The 15,300-nt window shown below is 72.1% G+C and overlaps 1 protein-coding gene across 1 annotated transcript; it reads right to left on the bottom strand.

Moving 5' to 3' along the window:
• Positions 1 to 54: 54 nt before the first annotated feature.
• Positions 55 to 15,039, bottom strand: KCNH2 (potassium voltage-gated channel subfamily H member 2; the record flags this gene model as incomplete). The annotated part of the gene is made up of 6 exons (XM_079333084.1): positions 14,573 to 15,039; positions 13,376 to 13,606; positions 10,355 to 10,519; positions 9,515 to 9,982; positions 8,797 to 9,011; positions 55 to 480 (listed from the first exon to the last, which is right to left on the bottom strand). Coding segments are annotated over exons 1-6 (1,581 nt in total), but the record flags the coding sequence as incomplete, so codon positions are not given.
• Positions 15,040 to 15,300: the final 261 nt, after the last annotated feature.

The following is a 15,300-nucleotide window of genomic DNA, read 5'->3' as shown; positions in this document are numbered from 1 at the left end:
TGTCCCCCTCTCCCTCTGTCCCTCTGTCCCCCTGTCCCCGTGTCCCCGCGTCACCTCCTCGGAGCCGGAGCCGAAGATGAGCAGGTCGAAGGGGATGGCGGCCACCATGTCGATGAGGAACCAGCCCTTGAAGTAGTGGATGGCGATCTTGGCGGGGTGGCTCACCACCTCCTCGTTGGAGTTGACGTAGGTGGTGCGGAAGTTGATGAGGATGTCGATGATGAACATGATGTCCACGATCAGATCCACCACGTTCAGCGGGCTGCACGAGTAGCCGCAGTGGTGGCGCTGCGCCTCCTCCGAGTCGCTGAGCAGGAAGGCGGCCGAGTAGGGGGTGAAGATGGCGGTGTAGATGACCAGCAGCAGGATCAGCCAGTCCCACACCGCCTTGAAGGGGCTGTAGTGCAGGATGGTCCAGCGGTGGATGCGCGGCGCCTGCAGCTTGTACTCGGGGAGCACATCGGCGCCCAGGGACAGCACCTGGCCAGGGACACGGGGGGTCAGGCTGCACCCCGGCACCGCGCGGGAGTCACCCCGGACACCCTGACACCCTGCGGGATTCACTGCCGACACCCTGCAGGAGTCACCCCAACACCTGCAGGATTCACCCTTCTCACCCCGACCAACCCCGACACCCCCAGGAGTCACCCCTCGCACCCCAACCCCAGCCAGAGGGCCTGGGGACACGGGTCAGTGTCCTTGGCCAGGTGGGTCAGCGCTGGACCCAGCGGTTTTGGGGTCCTTTACACCCTCAGCAGTTGTGTGGGGTGAGGTGGGACCCCAACAAGGGCAAGGGAGGGTCTGGGGGGGCAGCAGGGCTCAGACCCCACCCTGGGGAGGGGCGGGATGTGGGTCAGGGTCCATCCCAAAACCAGCGGTTCTGTAGCTCTGGGGGTGCAGAGGGACCCCGGCACAGGCACCGAGGGGGACAGGGAGGGCACAGGGGGACACAGCCCCCCGCAGCACACCCCCCCCCCCCGCCCACAAACACCACCGGGGCAGTGCCCACCCCACAGACACCATGCTGTGCCCCAGCCGTGCCCCAGCCCCCATGGGGGGCACGGCCTCCCCCTGCCCAGACCCCTCCTCACGGCCCCGCCCCTCTGCAGGACACCTGGGGCACAGCCCCCCGGATCTCTGCGGGGTCTTGGGGTGTCTGGGGGTGGTCCATATGACCCTGAGGTGACAGGGGGTGACGCACAGTCCCCCCGTCCTGTGCCCCACAGGGGTCACAGCATCCCTGCTGCCCTGTGGAGGTCACGGTCCCCCTGCACCCCTGGGGGTCCCCTCCAGGCCCCTTGTGGGGCTGTTCTGCAGCTGCAGCACAGGGAGGGGATGGGTGCTGTCCCCCCCCGCCCCATCGGCCCCCCAACCCCGAGGGTACCACCGGGGGGGTCGGGGTGATGCCGTCACGCAGAAACAGAGCTTTATGTAACCCCCAACCCCCCCCAAACTGTGCCGAGGACACGGCCTGAGGCCCCCACAGCCACGGCCGGGTCACGGGTGGGCGCAGTGCCCCCCTTGCGGCACCCCCACCCCCCCGCCGGCTCCCCGGGGTGCGGGGGGGGCCGTACCGGTACCTTCTCCTGCTGTCCGCGCCCGGCGCCGTCGCGGCGGAGCCCCAGGCAGGCGCTGCAGAGGGGGACCCCGGGCATGGGGCAGGGCCCGGGGGGCGGCCCGGGCTGGGGGGGCGCAGGGGGGGCGCCCGGGAACTCCTGCAGCAGCTGCAGGAGCGCGGGCAGCATCTCGGGGAGGGGGCAGCAGGGCTCAGCCCCCGCCGGCCCGTGGCTGCCAGGGACCCCCGCGGCCCGGCGCCGTGGCCATGGTGGGTGCGGGGACCCCCGGCGCAGCGGGGACCCCCGGCAGGGCGCGCGCCGGCCCCGCTCGGCCGGAGCCGACAGGAATTATTGGGGCGGAAATTTTTCCCAAGCTGCTCCGCTGCTGCTGCTGCCCCCCCGGCCCCCCCAGCGCCCCCGGCACGCCGTGACACAGCGGGGACACCGGCGGGGCTGCGGGTGCCCGCGGGCGATGTGGCACGAGGTGGGACATGTCACAGCCCCCCCGACACCCCCCCGGACAGCCCGAGGGGGCAAACACCTGCGCCAGGTGTGGCGGGGGGGGAGCACCTGAACAGGACAATGAGCAGGGAGTCAGGGTCACACACACACGGGACACGGCAGGGACACACCGGGGACACGGCAGGGACACGGCAGGGATGTCCCCCCCCCGTGCGCTGCCCACGGGATGGGGGGCGGTCCCCACCCTGCAAGCGCAGCCAAAACACGGCCCCCAGTGCCACAGCCCCTCCCAGGACACCGGCCCTGTCACCTCTGTCCCCAGGGCCACCAGGAACAGCTACGTGGTGATGGGATATGAGGGGCCGGGAACACACGGTGACAATGCTGGGGCATGAGGTGATGGCACGGTGACACACAGTGACACAAGCACACGGTACTGGGACACACAGTGATGGCACTGGGACACAGTGACAAATAGTGACACGGGCACACAGTGCCAGGGACACAGAGTGATGGCACTGGAACACGTGGTGACAGTGCTGGGACACACGGTGACACGCAGTGACACAAGCACACGGTGCCAGGACACACGGTGACAGTGCTGGGACACGCGGTGACACATAGAGGACACAAGCACATGGTGCCAGGACACACGGAGACAGTGCTGGGACACGTGGCGACAGTGCTGGGACACGCGGTGACACACAGGGACACAAGCACACGGTGCTGGGACACACGGTGACAGTGCTGGGACACACAGAGACAGTGCTGGGACACGCGGTGACAGTGCTGGGACGCACGGTGACAGTGCTGGGACACACAGTGGTGGCACTGGGACACACGGTGACAGTGCTGGGACACACGGTGACACACAGAGACACAAGCACACGGTGCCGGGACACGCGGTGACACGCGGTGACAGCACTGGGACACAGCAGCTCCTGCGTCACAGCCGCCACCCCCTCGCGGGGGATTCCCGGCGCCCCCCGTGTCCCCACGCTGCGCGTGACGCGGCCACCCGCGGGCTGCGTGCCGGGGGTCCCAGCTCCCGCCCCTGTCCTGGGGGCTGCACCCCAACGCCCCCCGCGTGTCGCCCGCGTGTCCCCCGGGGTGTGGCCGTGCCCTGGGCTCACACGGGGGCCCTGGGGACACGGGGGGGCGACAGTACAGTGGCACAGAGCCCCTCCCGCCGGGGCCAGCGGGAAGCTGGGGGGTCCCCAGGGGGGTCCTGGGGGGGACCCCGACCCCAGAGGCTGCGAGGCCGTTGCGGCGGTGGCTGTGCGCGGGGGGAGGGGCGGGGGGGCAGGGGGGGCCGCCACCAGCCGCTCCTGCCGCTAAATTTATCGCAGCTGCCACGGCAAAGTGGGACAAATCCCGGCCCGCGGCGCGGGGGGCGGGGGGCCGGGGCCTGGAGCGGGCCCGGGGGACGCAGGGGGTCCCGAGCCCCCCCCCGGGCACCACCCGCTCCTTCCCCGAACCCCCATGGGCTGGGGGGGCACCCACACTTCCCCCCAGCACCTGACCCCTAACTGGGGACCCTGCGGGCAACTGGGGAGGGATGGGGGGCAGGGGAGAGTGAGCGGGACCCCCAGATAGCCACAGCCCCTCAAAACACAGCCCCCCAAAACACACCTGGGAATCCCCCCAAACGCACCCCCCGCCCCACACCTGGCTGCACCCCCAGCGCAGGGGAAGGGGCAAGGGGCAAGGGGCGAGGGGCGAGGGGCGAGGGGCGAGGGGCTGTCCCGTCCCTGTGCCACCCCCGCACACACAGCGGGGACACGCAGAGCCCCCCAGCCGGGGGGGGAACAGCCCCCAGCCATGGGGACAGCCCCCAGCCCAGCGGGGGGACAGCCCCCAGCCCAGCATGACCCCCCAACCATGGGGACAGTCCCCAGCCCCTCCATTCCAGCGGGGCTCGGGGGTACCATGAAGAGGGGCTGGGGACACCCACCCCCCGCACCAGTGGGAACCCCGCTCCTGTCATATGTCACGACGGGACCGATACACGGCGACATCCCCAAGCCCCCCGGGCCGGTGCCACCCCCCGCTCCCCGCCCCGACACCCGTCAGTCACGGTGACACAGATGGCGGCGGTGCTGGTGACACGTTCGGCAACACGCGGCGACACGTCCCGCCCCGGTGACGCGTCCCCGACACCTGCGGTGACACCGACACCCCCCGCCCCCCCCGGGACACCCGGCGCCGCACCTGCCGCGACCCAGACACCTGCGCCCACGGCGCACCCCAAATACCCGGCCCGGCGCCCCCCGAGACCCCCGACACCCGGAGTGACCCACGAGAGCCCCCCGACACCCGGAGTGACCCCCAGAACCCGGCAGGGACCCCCACCCCTGATCCGGCAGTTACCTGAGAGCCACAGATCCCAAATAGCCACGGACCCCCAATAGCCACAGACCCTCCCAACAGCCACAGACCCCCCAACAGCCACAGACCCCCCAACAGCCACAGACCCCCGCACCAGTGCCCGCACCGACACCTGCCCCAGCCAGTACCCAGCACCCACAGGCACCCAACACCAGCACTGGCAGGTACCCCACACCTGCCTGGGACCCCCACACCTGCCTGGGACCCCACACCCCACAGGCCTTGGCACCCCCCAATACCCCAGCAGGGTGTAAGACCCCCAGAACCCACAAACCTGAGCACTGACACCCCCCTTGTCACGGACCCCGAGGAGCTGGGACCCCCGGGGATGCCTCCGGCCAGACGGACCCCCCACCACACCCTGTCACCTCGCAGGTGTCACCCAACGCGGCCACCACCAGGGCAGCGCTGGCTACCTGCCAGGTGACACCGGGCCACTGTGGGGACACCCCAGCAGCACAGGAACCCCCCCGTGTCCCCCTCCCCGCAGTGCTGTCCCCCCAGGGTGGCACTGGGGTACTCACGGCGCTGAGCTGCGGCGTCGCAGCCCCCTCGGGACCCCCCGACATGGGCACCGGGGACACGGGGCCGCCCCGGGCGGGCAGCGACAGTGGCACCCGCTGCCTGTGGCACCCGTGGCAGGGTGGGGGACAAGCCCCGTGACGGGGGGACGTCCCTGTGCGATGGGGTGACGTCCCAGGGGGGCGGTGCGCCCGCCCCAGCCCCGACCCCTGCCCGGTGACGTTGGCACTGACCCGCACCCACCCCAAAGCCGGGGGCCAGCGGCGAGGGAACAGCTACGGGGACCAGCTGGGACACACTGGGACACACTGGGGGCCACCCGGGCCGAAGCAGAGGCCAGGCCAGCCACGAGCCAACACCCCTCGCCACAGCACAAGGCACCAGGCACAGCTGGACACAGCTGGACACAGCTGGGCACAGCTCCGGGTCCGGCCGGGGCACCGGCTGGGCAGAGGGGACTCATGAGGGGTCCCCCACCCCCCGGGGGACACTGGGGGGCCCCAGATCCCCTTGGACCCCCAGAGCTGCCCATCACAACCACCAGTGCCCCTCCACTCCAAGCGCGGGGTCACTCCCGGTACCCCACACCCACTCACAGTGGAATGAGCCATGGAGCCCCCTCCCCACGCGGGAGACACTCGGGGCCCCCCAGCCCCCCGCAGTCCCCCAGAGACGCCTGCTGAGACCCCCAGTGCCATCCCCCTGCCCAGCGTCTCCCATCCCGGCGTAAGCCCCCCCCGGGACCCCCCACCCACACACAGCAGGATAAATTGCGGGTCCCTGTTCCCACCTTGGGGGGGAGACCCCCCGGAAAATCCCGGGACCAGCAAACCCACCCAAACACTCCACCCCCACCCCCCCCATCCCGGCATGGGGACACCCCCGGGCCCCTGTGTCCCCGCGATGTGGGACGGCAGCGGGACCCCGTTTTCTCCACCCTCAGAGCCCCCCCCGGTGTCCCCCAGAGCCCCCCCCGGTGTCCCCCAGAGCCTCCTGCCGCCACCACCGCTGTCCCCACGCTCCATCCCCCCCACCTCGGCACGGGACACCCCCGGGACGCCACGCCCGCGCACGGTGAGAGGACAAGGGGACCCCGCACCCCTAGCGGGGGGACGGACCCTCCGCAGAGCCCCCAGAGCCCCCCCCCCCCCCTCCGCTTACCCCATCCCGGACCCCGAGCACGAGAGCGGCGGAACAAATCGCGGGTCCCGCGTTCCGTGTCGGTGAGGACCCCCGCGACCCCCGCCCCCCCGTACCTCCTGTGCCACCAGGCTGGAGACCCGCACGGCCCGGCGCACCCGCTCCCGCCGCTCCCCGTCGGGGCGCTCGCCGCGCTCGCCGCTGTCGCGCCGCGCGGGGGCCATGGCCGCGCTCGGGGGTCCCCGCGTCCCCCCGGCCCCGCGAGCGGCAGATGGAGCGGGGCGGGACCCCCCGAGCCCCCCCCCGGCCCCAGCCGTCGCCACTCCCCGGAGGAGGGACCGGGAGCGCCCGGAACGGCCCCGCGGGGACACCGGGGCGGGGGGGGGGGACACGGAACAGGGGTCTTCTGCACTGCCGCCCCCTCCCCCAGCGCCAGCTGGCACCCGCAGCCCCCCACGCCTCACAAGGGATCCCCGAAGTGTGACTCGCACAGAGCTGCCAGCAGCGGGATGGGGACGGGGGTGGTGACGGGGATGAGAGATGGGGGGACAAGGACACGGATGGTGGGGACGGGGATAGTGACGGGGACAGGGACAGTGACGGTGGCGGTGAGCTGGCCCTGGCAGCCCCGGCTGATTCACGGTGTCCCCGTGTCCCTGGCCACTGCCCAGCCCTGGCAGCGCCCCACGGCTGCGCCCGCCAGCCCCCCCGGCACCCCCAGCCCCAAGGAGATCCCTGGGGGGCAGCGCCCTCGCCCACCCAGCCGGCGCCAGCGGGGCCGGGGGCGGCAGGACTCGTCCCGGCAATGGGGAGAGGTCCCTGGTGTCCCCAACAGCCAGCGGTGCCCCAGTGACACCCAGCTGTGTCACCACCCCACACACCGAGCGGGTCTGGGGTCCCCCAGCCCCACCCTGCCCCACGCAGGGATCCCCTCCAGAACAGACCAGGGGTCCCGGGGGGTCCCAGGAGCCGTGGGGACGCCACGGCCGCCGCGGCCACGCCAGGCCCCTGTCACTGTCACCCAGGTGACCTTGGCGGGGCTTGGCTCCGGCCCCGCGGGTGAATCACTGCAGGGACATCAGGGACACCCTGTCCCCCAGTGCCACCGCCCCGAGAGGCTGCGCCGTGCCCGAGCCGGGGACACCCCGCGCCCCCTGTGTCCGTGTCCGTGTCCCCGGTTTGCCCGACTGCCGGGGACACCCCGAGACTCCGTGTCCAGAGGCGGGGGGCAGAGTGGGACACCGGGTCACCCCGCCCCGGTGACCGCAGCCGTGTCCCCCGTGTCCCCTCATGGCCCCCGGGGACACGGCGGGGGCGGGACAGAGCGCAGCGTCACCCGGGCGGCACAATTAATCACTTTCATTAATCACGGCCGAGGCAATCAAGAGATCCCGTGAGCAGCCGGGGGCGGGGGGGGGGTGGGGGGCCGGGGATGCGGGATGCGGGGTGAGGGGGGTCCCACCCCACGAGGGTCCCCGCACCCCACCGAGGGCCCTGCAGCAGCAGCGCCAGGAGCTCCAGGTGGGAACGGGGCTCCCCCGGGCCCCCCGCACGTGTGCGGGCAGGTGCGGGGCCGGGGGGGGCCGGGGGGACCCCAGGGGGTCGCGCAGATGCGCCGGGGCCGCTCCGTCCCCCGCCGGCTGCCGGGGACCCCGGGGACACGGCGGGGGGGACAGACAGCGGGTCCCCATCCCGCGCAGCCCCCCGGGGATGCCGCAGCCCCCCCGATCATTACGGGGGAATCAGGGTGCAATTAAGCGGCGCCTCCTGCTCCCGCGGCAGATGGCGGTTACACAACGGGCTGCGGATTAGCGGCCGCTGCCAGCGCCCGGCACCCGGCGGGCACGGCACCGGGGGGGTACGGGCACCGGGTGAGGGGGTACGGGCACCGGGGGGGTACAGGGAAACGGGTGAGGGGGTACAGGCACCGTGTGGGGGAGTACCACAGCACCGGGTCGTGGCTGCCCCTGCACCCCGCTGGGAGCCGCAGCCAGACCCAGACTGACTGTCCCCTGTCACAGCACCCACTGCACCACAACACAAGCCCCCCGCCAGCCCCCCCCAGCCCCCCAGAGCCACCCTGGCACTGCCCAGCCACCTCCATTGCCACCCAGTCACTCTGGCACCACGGGGACACTTCTGGCATCACCCGGACACCTGGGCACCACTCGGCCACCACTCGGCCACCTCCAGCACTGCACATCCCCTCAGCACTGCCGGGACACTGTCACTGCTCGGACACTTTGTCACTGCCAGGCCATCCTGGCACAGCCCGGCCACATCATCACTGCAATTGTCCAGGTGCCTCGGTGGCATCTGTGCACCACACGCCACCTCTGGCACCAGCTGGCACCTGGCATCACCTGGCCACCCCAGCAGCACCTGGCCATGGTGGCATTTCCCGGTAACCTTTGTCACCACCTGGCCACCTCTGGCCTCTCCAGTCACCTCAAGCATCACCCAGCCAGCTCAGCACCCCCAACCCCGGGGTCCTCCACAGCCCCCTGTGTGACCTCTCCCCATGTCCCCATATCCAGATCTCACCTGCGTGACCCGTCCCCATGTCCCCTCATCCAAGTCTAACCTGTGTGACCTGTCCTCATGTCCCCTCGGCTGGGTGTCACCTGTGTGACCTGTCCCCATGTCCAGGTCTCACTTGTGTGACCCGTCCCCATGTCTGGGTCTCACCTGTGTGACCTGTCCCCATGTGCCCCCCGCCGGGTCTCACCTGTGTGACCTTCTCGGTGACGTTGTGGGTGCGGTCGCGCAGTTTGGTGGGGGCGATGATGGGGCGGGGCGCCGGGGGCGCGGCCAGGAGGCCCCCCGGCTGCAGGTCCATGAAGTTGAGGGTGATCTGGGGGATGCGGCCGATGGCCCGGAACCGCGCCAGGTCCGAGTCCGACGTGGAGTTGAGCAGCGCGCTGCGCACGGCGGCCACCGCGCCTGCGGGGACACGCGGCGCCGTCACTGTCACCGCCACCGCCCCGCGGCAGGGGCGCCACCGGGCACACCCGCCCTGCGCCCAGGGTTGGGGTCCCGCAGCTCCCAGGGTTGGGGTCCCGCAGCAGGTGAAGGGGCTGCAGAGCCCAGGGCAGGGGGAGACCCCGAGCCGCGTGTCACCGCCCCCGGGGGACCCGCAGAGCTGCTCTCAGTCACCTGTGATATCATTACAACAATTGTCCCTTATCTTAATACGCTTAACGAGCTCTGGGCCAACGAAGTGACTCCCGGGGGGATTCCTGGGGGGTTTCCAGTGTGGCTCAGGGGGCTGCAGGATGGGCTGGGGGCTCCTGGTGGCCATGTGGGGGCTCTGCCCCTGCTATCCCCGGGCGCTGCTGCGGGGCAGTGGCACGCAGCGTCACCAGGGTCCCTGGTTGCGGCTGCCGCGATGTCCCCAGCACTGGTGGCTGTCCCGCTGTCCCCAGCCCCGGTGGCTGTCCCCGTACCGGTGCTGGAGCCGCGCTGCAGGCCGGCGCTGGCGCTGGCGTGGCGGCTGTGGCTGCGCTTGTCCCCGTCGCCCTTCATGGCCTCGATGTCATCGACGGAGGAGGCACGGCGGAGGCTGCGGAGGCTCTCCCGCGACCGGCGCTCCCGGGAGCGGCTCCTGGCCAGGCTGTGGTTGGCAAAGGCCAGCGCCAGCCGCTCGGCCCGCGGCGATGACTGCGTCACCGGCGGCTCGGGGTCCCCCATCAGCGCCGCCTCATCCTCGGGACGGTCCCCAGCGCAGGGCTCCAGCGAGGACGAGGCGTCCTCGGGGCCCGAGTCGCCGGCAGGCAGCCCCGGGTCCACGGCCGGCGGCTCCATCGCCCCCGGCTCCACGACCACCACGTCCGGCGGCTCCGGGGGCTCGGGGGGCAGCGACTGGCGGCTGCCCGCCAGCGCCAGCAGCTTCAGCCGCAGGGAGCGGCTGCGTCCTGGGGCGGGGACAGGACCGGGGTCGGGGCTGGGCCTGGGGTCGGGTCAGGATCCAGCCCAAACCCCCGCCATGGGCGCTGTGCTGCACCCCGGGATTCGGGGGTGGGGTCTGGGGCAGGGTCTGGCACCGCCTCCCCACGGTGCTGCCACCCTCCCCTTGTGCCCGACAGTAACACCTGGGACACGGCGGCAGCAGGACATGGGCTGACAGCAGCACTGTCCCCATTCCCCTGCAGGAGCCCAGCAGGAGGGGGATCCCTGCCCCCCCACAGTGGGTGTGACCCAGTGTCCCTGTACCCCACACTGGGGGTGACCCGGTGTCCCTGCCCCCCATTGCCGAGGGTGACGCCGTGTCCCTGTCCCCCCCATACCTGCGGGGCCCCAGGGCGCCGGGGTGACCCAGTGGTTGGTGCTGGGGGCCGGGGTCTCCCCGGGCTCAGGCTCCCTCACGGCCTCGAAGTTGAGGATGAACATGATGACGGTGCCATCCTCGTTCTTCACCGGCACCACGTCCACCAGGCACGGGAAGGAGCTGCCTGCGGGGAGGGGGCGTCAGTGACATGGGGGGGTGGCACCCCCACCCGGCAGGGCACCCGAAATATCCCGGGAGACACGGCTCCTGTGCCTGCTGGGCACCCCCCCCGGGGAGCACCCCCTTGTGTCCCCAATTCCTGCTGAACCCCCCCCACGTGCTCCCCATTCCTGCTGAATCCCCCGCGTGCCCCCCATTCCTGCTGAACCCCCCCTCGTGCCCCCCACTCTGGGGATCACCCCCACCCTGACCACACCAGACAGCCCCACTGCAGCTGCACACGGGGGAAACTGAGGCACGGAGGGCTGGGGGTGTCCCCTTCCCCCCCAGATGTGGCGGCCGCGCCGGTGCGTGGGCAGCGCGGCCGGGGGGGCTCGGGGGGCTCTGGGGGTGCCGGGCGGGGTTAAGCCGCTCAGAACTCGTTAACAGCTGCGGCGTTAATCCGGTGCCACAGCTGGGGCGGGGGGAACTGGGGGTGATCAGGGCACCCCGGGGCAACCTCTGGGGGATGGGGGGGCATCCTGCTGCCCCCCCGGCACCCCTCAACCTCGGGGGACCCCGTGGGTGACGCCGAGGGACAGGCGGGTGACGCCGGAGCACCGAGCCCCCCCCGTGGCGGTGTCCCCCCGCTGGCGCCGGGCCCGGCAGGCTGGCACGGCGCTGCCAGCTGGCACTGTCCCCGTGCCCGTGCCCGCGGCGGGGGGATTCCCTGGCGCGCGGGGCCGCGGGCTGCGGGCCAGCACGGCGCGGCACGGGGTGGCCCCGAGCTAGCGCGAGGTGTCACTGCGAGAGGGGATTAGCGGCGCCGGCGTGTGGCCACTGCTGCAGCGGGAGAACCCCCGCTCCGGCTGCTGATGGGGGCGGGGGACATGGGGGACCCCTGAGGTGGGGACAATGGGAGGGCCGCACCCCACACTGTAACCGGACCCACCGCCCTTGCCCCCCTCACCCCAAGAGGGCCACCCCCCACCTCCAGAGCTGTGCCCCACATCCCCCCGCACCCCCACACTGCACCCCCAGCGCTCCCCGTGACCACCAGGGACACCCAAAGTGGGGAAACCCCCTGCCCCCCATGGCACCCACTGCCCTGGGACCGCGTCCCTGTCCCCCAGGCAGGGGACACCCCTCTGGCACAGGGGACCCCGCACCCCGATGTGTCACGGTGACAAAGCCCCGATCCCGCCCTGCACCAGCACCGGGGGCCGCACACGGGGGTCCCCAAAGGCCACAGCAGCACCTGGGGGTGTCTGCGCCCCCTCCCTGTCCCCCGAGCAGCCTGGGGGTTGTCCCTGCGGGGACACAGGTGCCCCACGGGCCCCGTGACCTCCCCGCGTCCCCGGCTCCATAAACAACACGTCGCAAAGACAAATGGCTGCAGCAGCGGCGGCTCCGCGGCGGCTCCGCGGCTCCAGGGACCAGCACAGCGCTCCGGGGACCGGCACACGCCAGGGGCTCGGGGTGGGGGCTGCAGGGTGGCGGGGGCACCACGACACGATCCCGAGGGCACCCGTGGGATGGCAGCGGCGCCAGCAGCACCAGGGGTGCCAGAGCCGCGGGCAACAAGGTGCCTGCCCTGCAGTGCCCGGGGGGGACAGGGCAGCGAGTGGAACCCCCAAAACACCCTCCGTGCGGTGGCACGGGGAGGGGACAGCCGTGGTGGCGTCACTGCAGCCCCCAGGGCCAGCAGTGGGAGCAGGACACCCCCGATCCAGGGCTGACCAATGCCAAGGGTCTCACCCCCTATCCCAAGGGACGGCCGGGCCCCATGGACTGTCCCCAGAGCACCCCCAGAGCCCTCAACTCTCCCCCAGGGCTGGCAGGGGCTAGGACCCGTCATCACTTTTGGGACCCCCTGTGCCACCTCTCCCTGGCAGCACTCAAGGCCGGTAAGGGCTGAGACCCCCACACCACTCGGGGGGCACAGCTGGGGGGTCGAGGTAGACCCCAAGGAAGACCCCAATAAGAGCCCCATTTCCCCCGCCCTGGTGGCACAGCTGCTCAGTGCCACCCTATCGTGGGGACACCATGGGGGGCAGCCATGCCCGCCTGTGCCCCACAGCCCCAAGGGCGCTGGGGCGTGCCGGGCAGAGCCGCTGCAGCAGGAGGAGAGTCCCAGGGCCGAGAGAGGAGCCTCTGGCCCCCGCCCGCCTCCCGCGGCCACGCCGGCAGCTGGCACCGACTTTGTTTACTCCAGCACCGGAACCGGGGCCGCGTGCCCAGAGCTGGGACAGCTGCGGTGACAGCCGGGACACCTGGCACTGGCACCAGGCCACGGTGAGGGGAATCACCAGCACCACCCGGGCTCCGTGGGGCACCGCTCCCGGCTCCTGGCACAGGGACCCCCGGGATAGCACCACACCCCCACAGGGACGGTGGCACTGCCGATGCCAGCTCAGCCCACTCCTCCCCTGTCCTTGCTCCGGGTGACACAGCCCCCTGCATTCCCCACCCTCCTCTGCGGGTTTCGCTGCACCCCACAACCCCGGACCCACAACATGTGGCTTCCCACGGCCCCGCCTGGAGCCACCAGGGCAACCAGGAAGGGCTGAGGACTTGCAAGGTGTTGGTGCCCGTCTGGAGCCACCAGCGACAGCCTCCCACCCTGCCGGGAGCCGTCAGGGTGCTGGAGAGTGTCAGGGTCCCTTGGGTTCCCCGTGCCAACAACTCCTGCCACCCAGCTGTGTCCTCGTGCCTGCTGTCCCCCTGTCCCCAGCCCAGCGCCCCAGGGGGGTGCGTAGCACCCTTGCGGTGTCACCTTGTGCTCCCACACCTGCACACCCAGCGCACCCCTCCTGTCCCTGTGTGTCCCCGCTGTCCCCTCCTGTGCCCCCCGTCCCCCGGTGTCCCCCGCCGTCCGTACCATCCTTGCGGTAGAAGCAGATCTCCACCTTGCGCTCCTCGGCGCCCAGCAGCGCCTGTGCGATCTGGGCGGCGGCGCGGCGCTGCGTGCGGGGCCCGTGCAGGAAGTCGCAGGTGCTGGGCTGCTGCATCACCTCGGCCCGCGAGTACCCGCAGAGCCGGCAGAACCCCTCGTTGCAGTAGATCACGGCGCAGTTCTCCACACGCGCGTTCCCGATGATGAACTTGCGGCCTGGCGGGAGAGGGGTGGGGGGTCAGGGCAGAGCTCCCCGGGCCCAGCTCTGGGTTTCCCAGGGACAGGAACTCCATGACTCATCCCGCTCGCTCCCCAGGGACCCCCCAAGCTGGTGGCATCACTTTTGGGATCTCACTGTCACAGGGACCCCACAATAGCAGGGATCCCACTGCAGACACCTCACAGGGACCTTACACAGCAGGGACCCCCAGCAGTGCAGGGACTCATCACCATGGGGACCCCCACAAATGCAGAGCCCCCTTAGGGACACGACTACCATGGGGACCTCGGGACCCCCCACAACCACACCCTGAGGCCAGACCCCCTGACCACAGCCTGTCACCAGCAGAGACACCCCCCAGCCGAGCTATGGGGCAGCATTCCCTCCACATCAGTGCTTTGTCTCCAGTCTGGGGGATGCTCAGGGCCTGACCCCAGAGGGGTGTTGGGAACCCCCAGACTCTTCAGTCCCTCCAGGTCTCCCTGCAGCAGCTGCTGGGCAGTGCGGTGGGGGGGCATGGGCCAGGTGAGAGCCCCCAGTTCTGCAGCAGCCTGAGCTGGTGGTGGGGGCTCCACACCTCGGGGACCGTGGGGAAAACCCCATTCTGGCACCCCAGAGCCAGGGAAAGCAGTAATCCCTCAGCAACCAGGTTCGTCCCCATCACCCCAACCCCACCTGGAGCTGGGGACTCCGGGACACCAGGGAGAGCAGCGTCCCTCCCAGCTGTCCCTGTCCCCCCAAACTCACCGGGGCTGGGGCAGGCGGTGCCCCTCCCCAGCTGGGATTGTCCCCATCACCCCAAAACCACCCGGGGTCACAGTCCCCTCACTCCCTTCCCCACCTGGTGTCTCCCAGCCCCCTCCCCGGCCGCTCCCCCCGCGCTGTGCCCCCTCGGGGCCCCCAGCTCCCGCCCAGGGCTCCCCCCACCCCGGCTCCCCCCGCCGCCGGCGCCCCTCACTCACTCTGCCCCTCGAACTTGCGGATGATGGTGTCCAGGAAAGTGTTCTGGGGGGCGACGTGCCCCCGCCGCACCGGCATCGTGCCGGGCCCATGGGCAGCGCGGGCGGGGCGGGGGGGCCGGGGGCGGGGGGGCCCCGCGCCGCGGGGGGTCCCGCTGCCCTTGAGCCAAGGACGGCGCCGCTCCGGGGGGGGCCGGGGCCCGGGGGGGCTCCCCCGCCCGCGGCCGGACCCCGCCCGCCCCGGCGGCTGCGGTGCTGCGGGGCCGGGGGGGTCGGGGCCGGGAGCGGAGGGGGGCGGCGGGGGAGCCCCCCCGCTCTACCCGCCCGGTGCGCGCCGCGCCATCGGCCTTATTTAGTCACGGAGCGGCCGGGGGGGAGCGAGCCCCCGCCCCGCGCGCTGCGCGCCGCCCGCAGCGGGGCGGAACGGCTCGGCTCCGTCCGGAACGGCGGCGCTGAGCCGCGCTCGGCTGGGCTCGGTTCGGTTCGGTTCAGTTCGGCGGGGGTCGGCCCGCTTCGGTTCGCTTCGGTTCGCGTCGGTTCAGCTGGGTCGGCTCAGCCCGGCTGAGCTCGGGCGGGCTCGGCTGGGTTCGGCGCGGTTCGGCTGGGCTGGGTTCGGCTGTGCTCGGCTGCACTGGGCTCGGCTCGGCCCGGCCCACGTTCGGCTCGGTTCGGGCGGGCGCGGCCCCGCTCGGGTGGGCCGGGCTCGGCTCGGCTCGGCTCGGCTCGGCTCG

This window comes from Erithacus rubecula, assembly GCF_903797595.1.
Source record: "Erithacus rubecula genome assembly, contig: scaffold_778_arrow_ctg1, whole genome shotgun sequence".
In the NCBI taxonomy this organism is placed as follows: Eukaryota; Metazoa; Chordata; class Aves; order Passeriformes; family Muscicapidae; genus Erithacus; species Erithacus rubecula.
The sequence above is the reverse complement of the archived record's forward strand: the minus strand, read 5'-3'. Positions and strand labels throughout refer to the sequence as shown.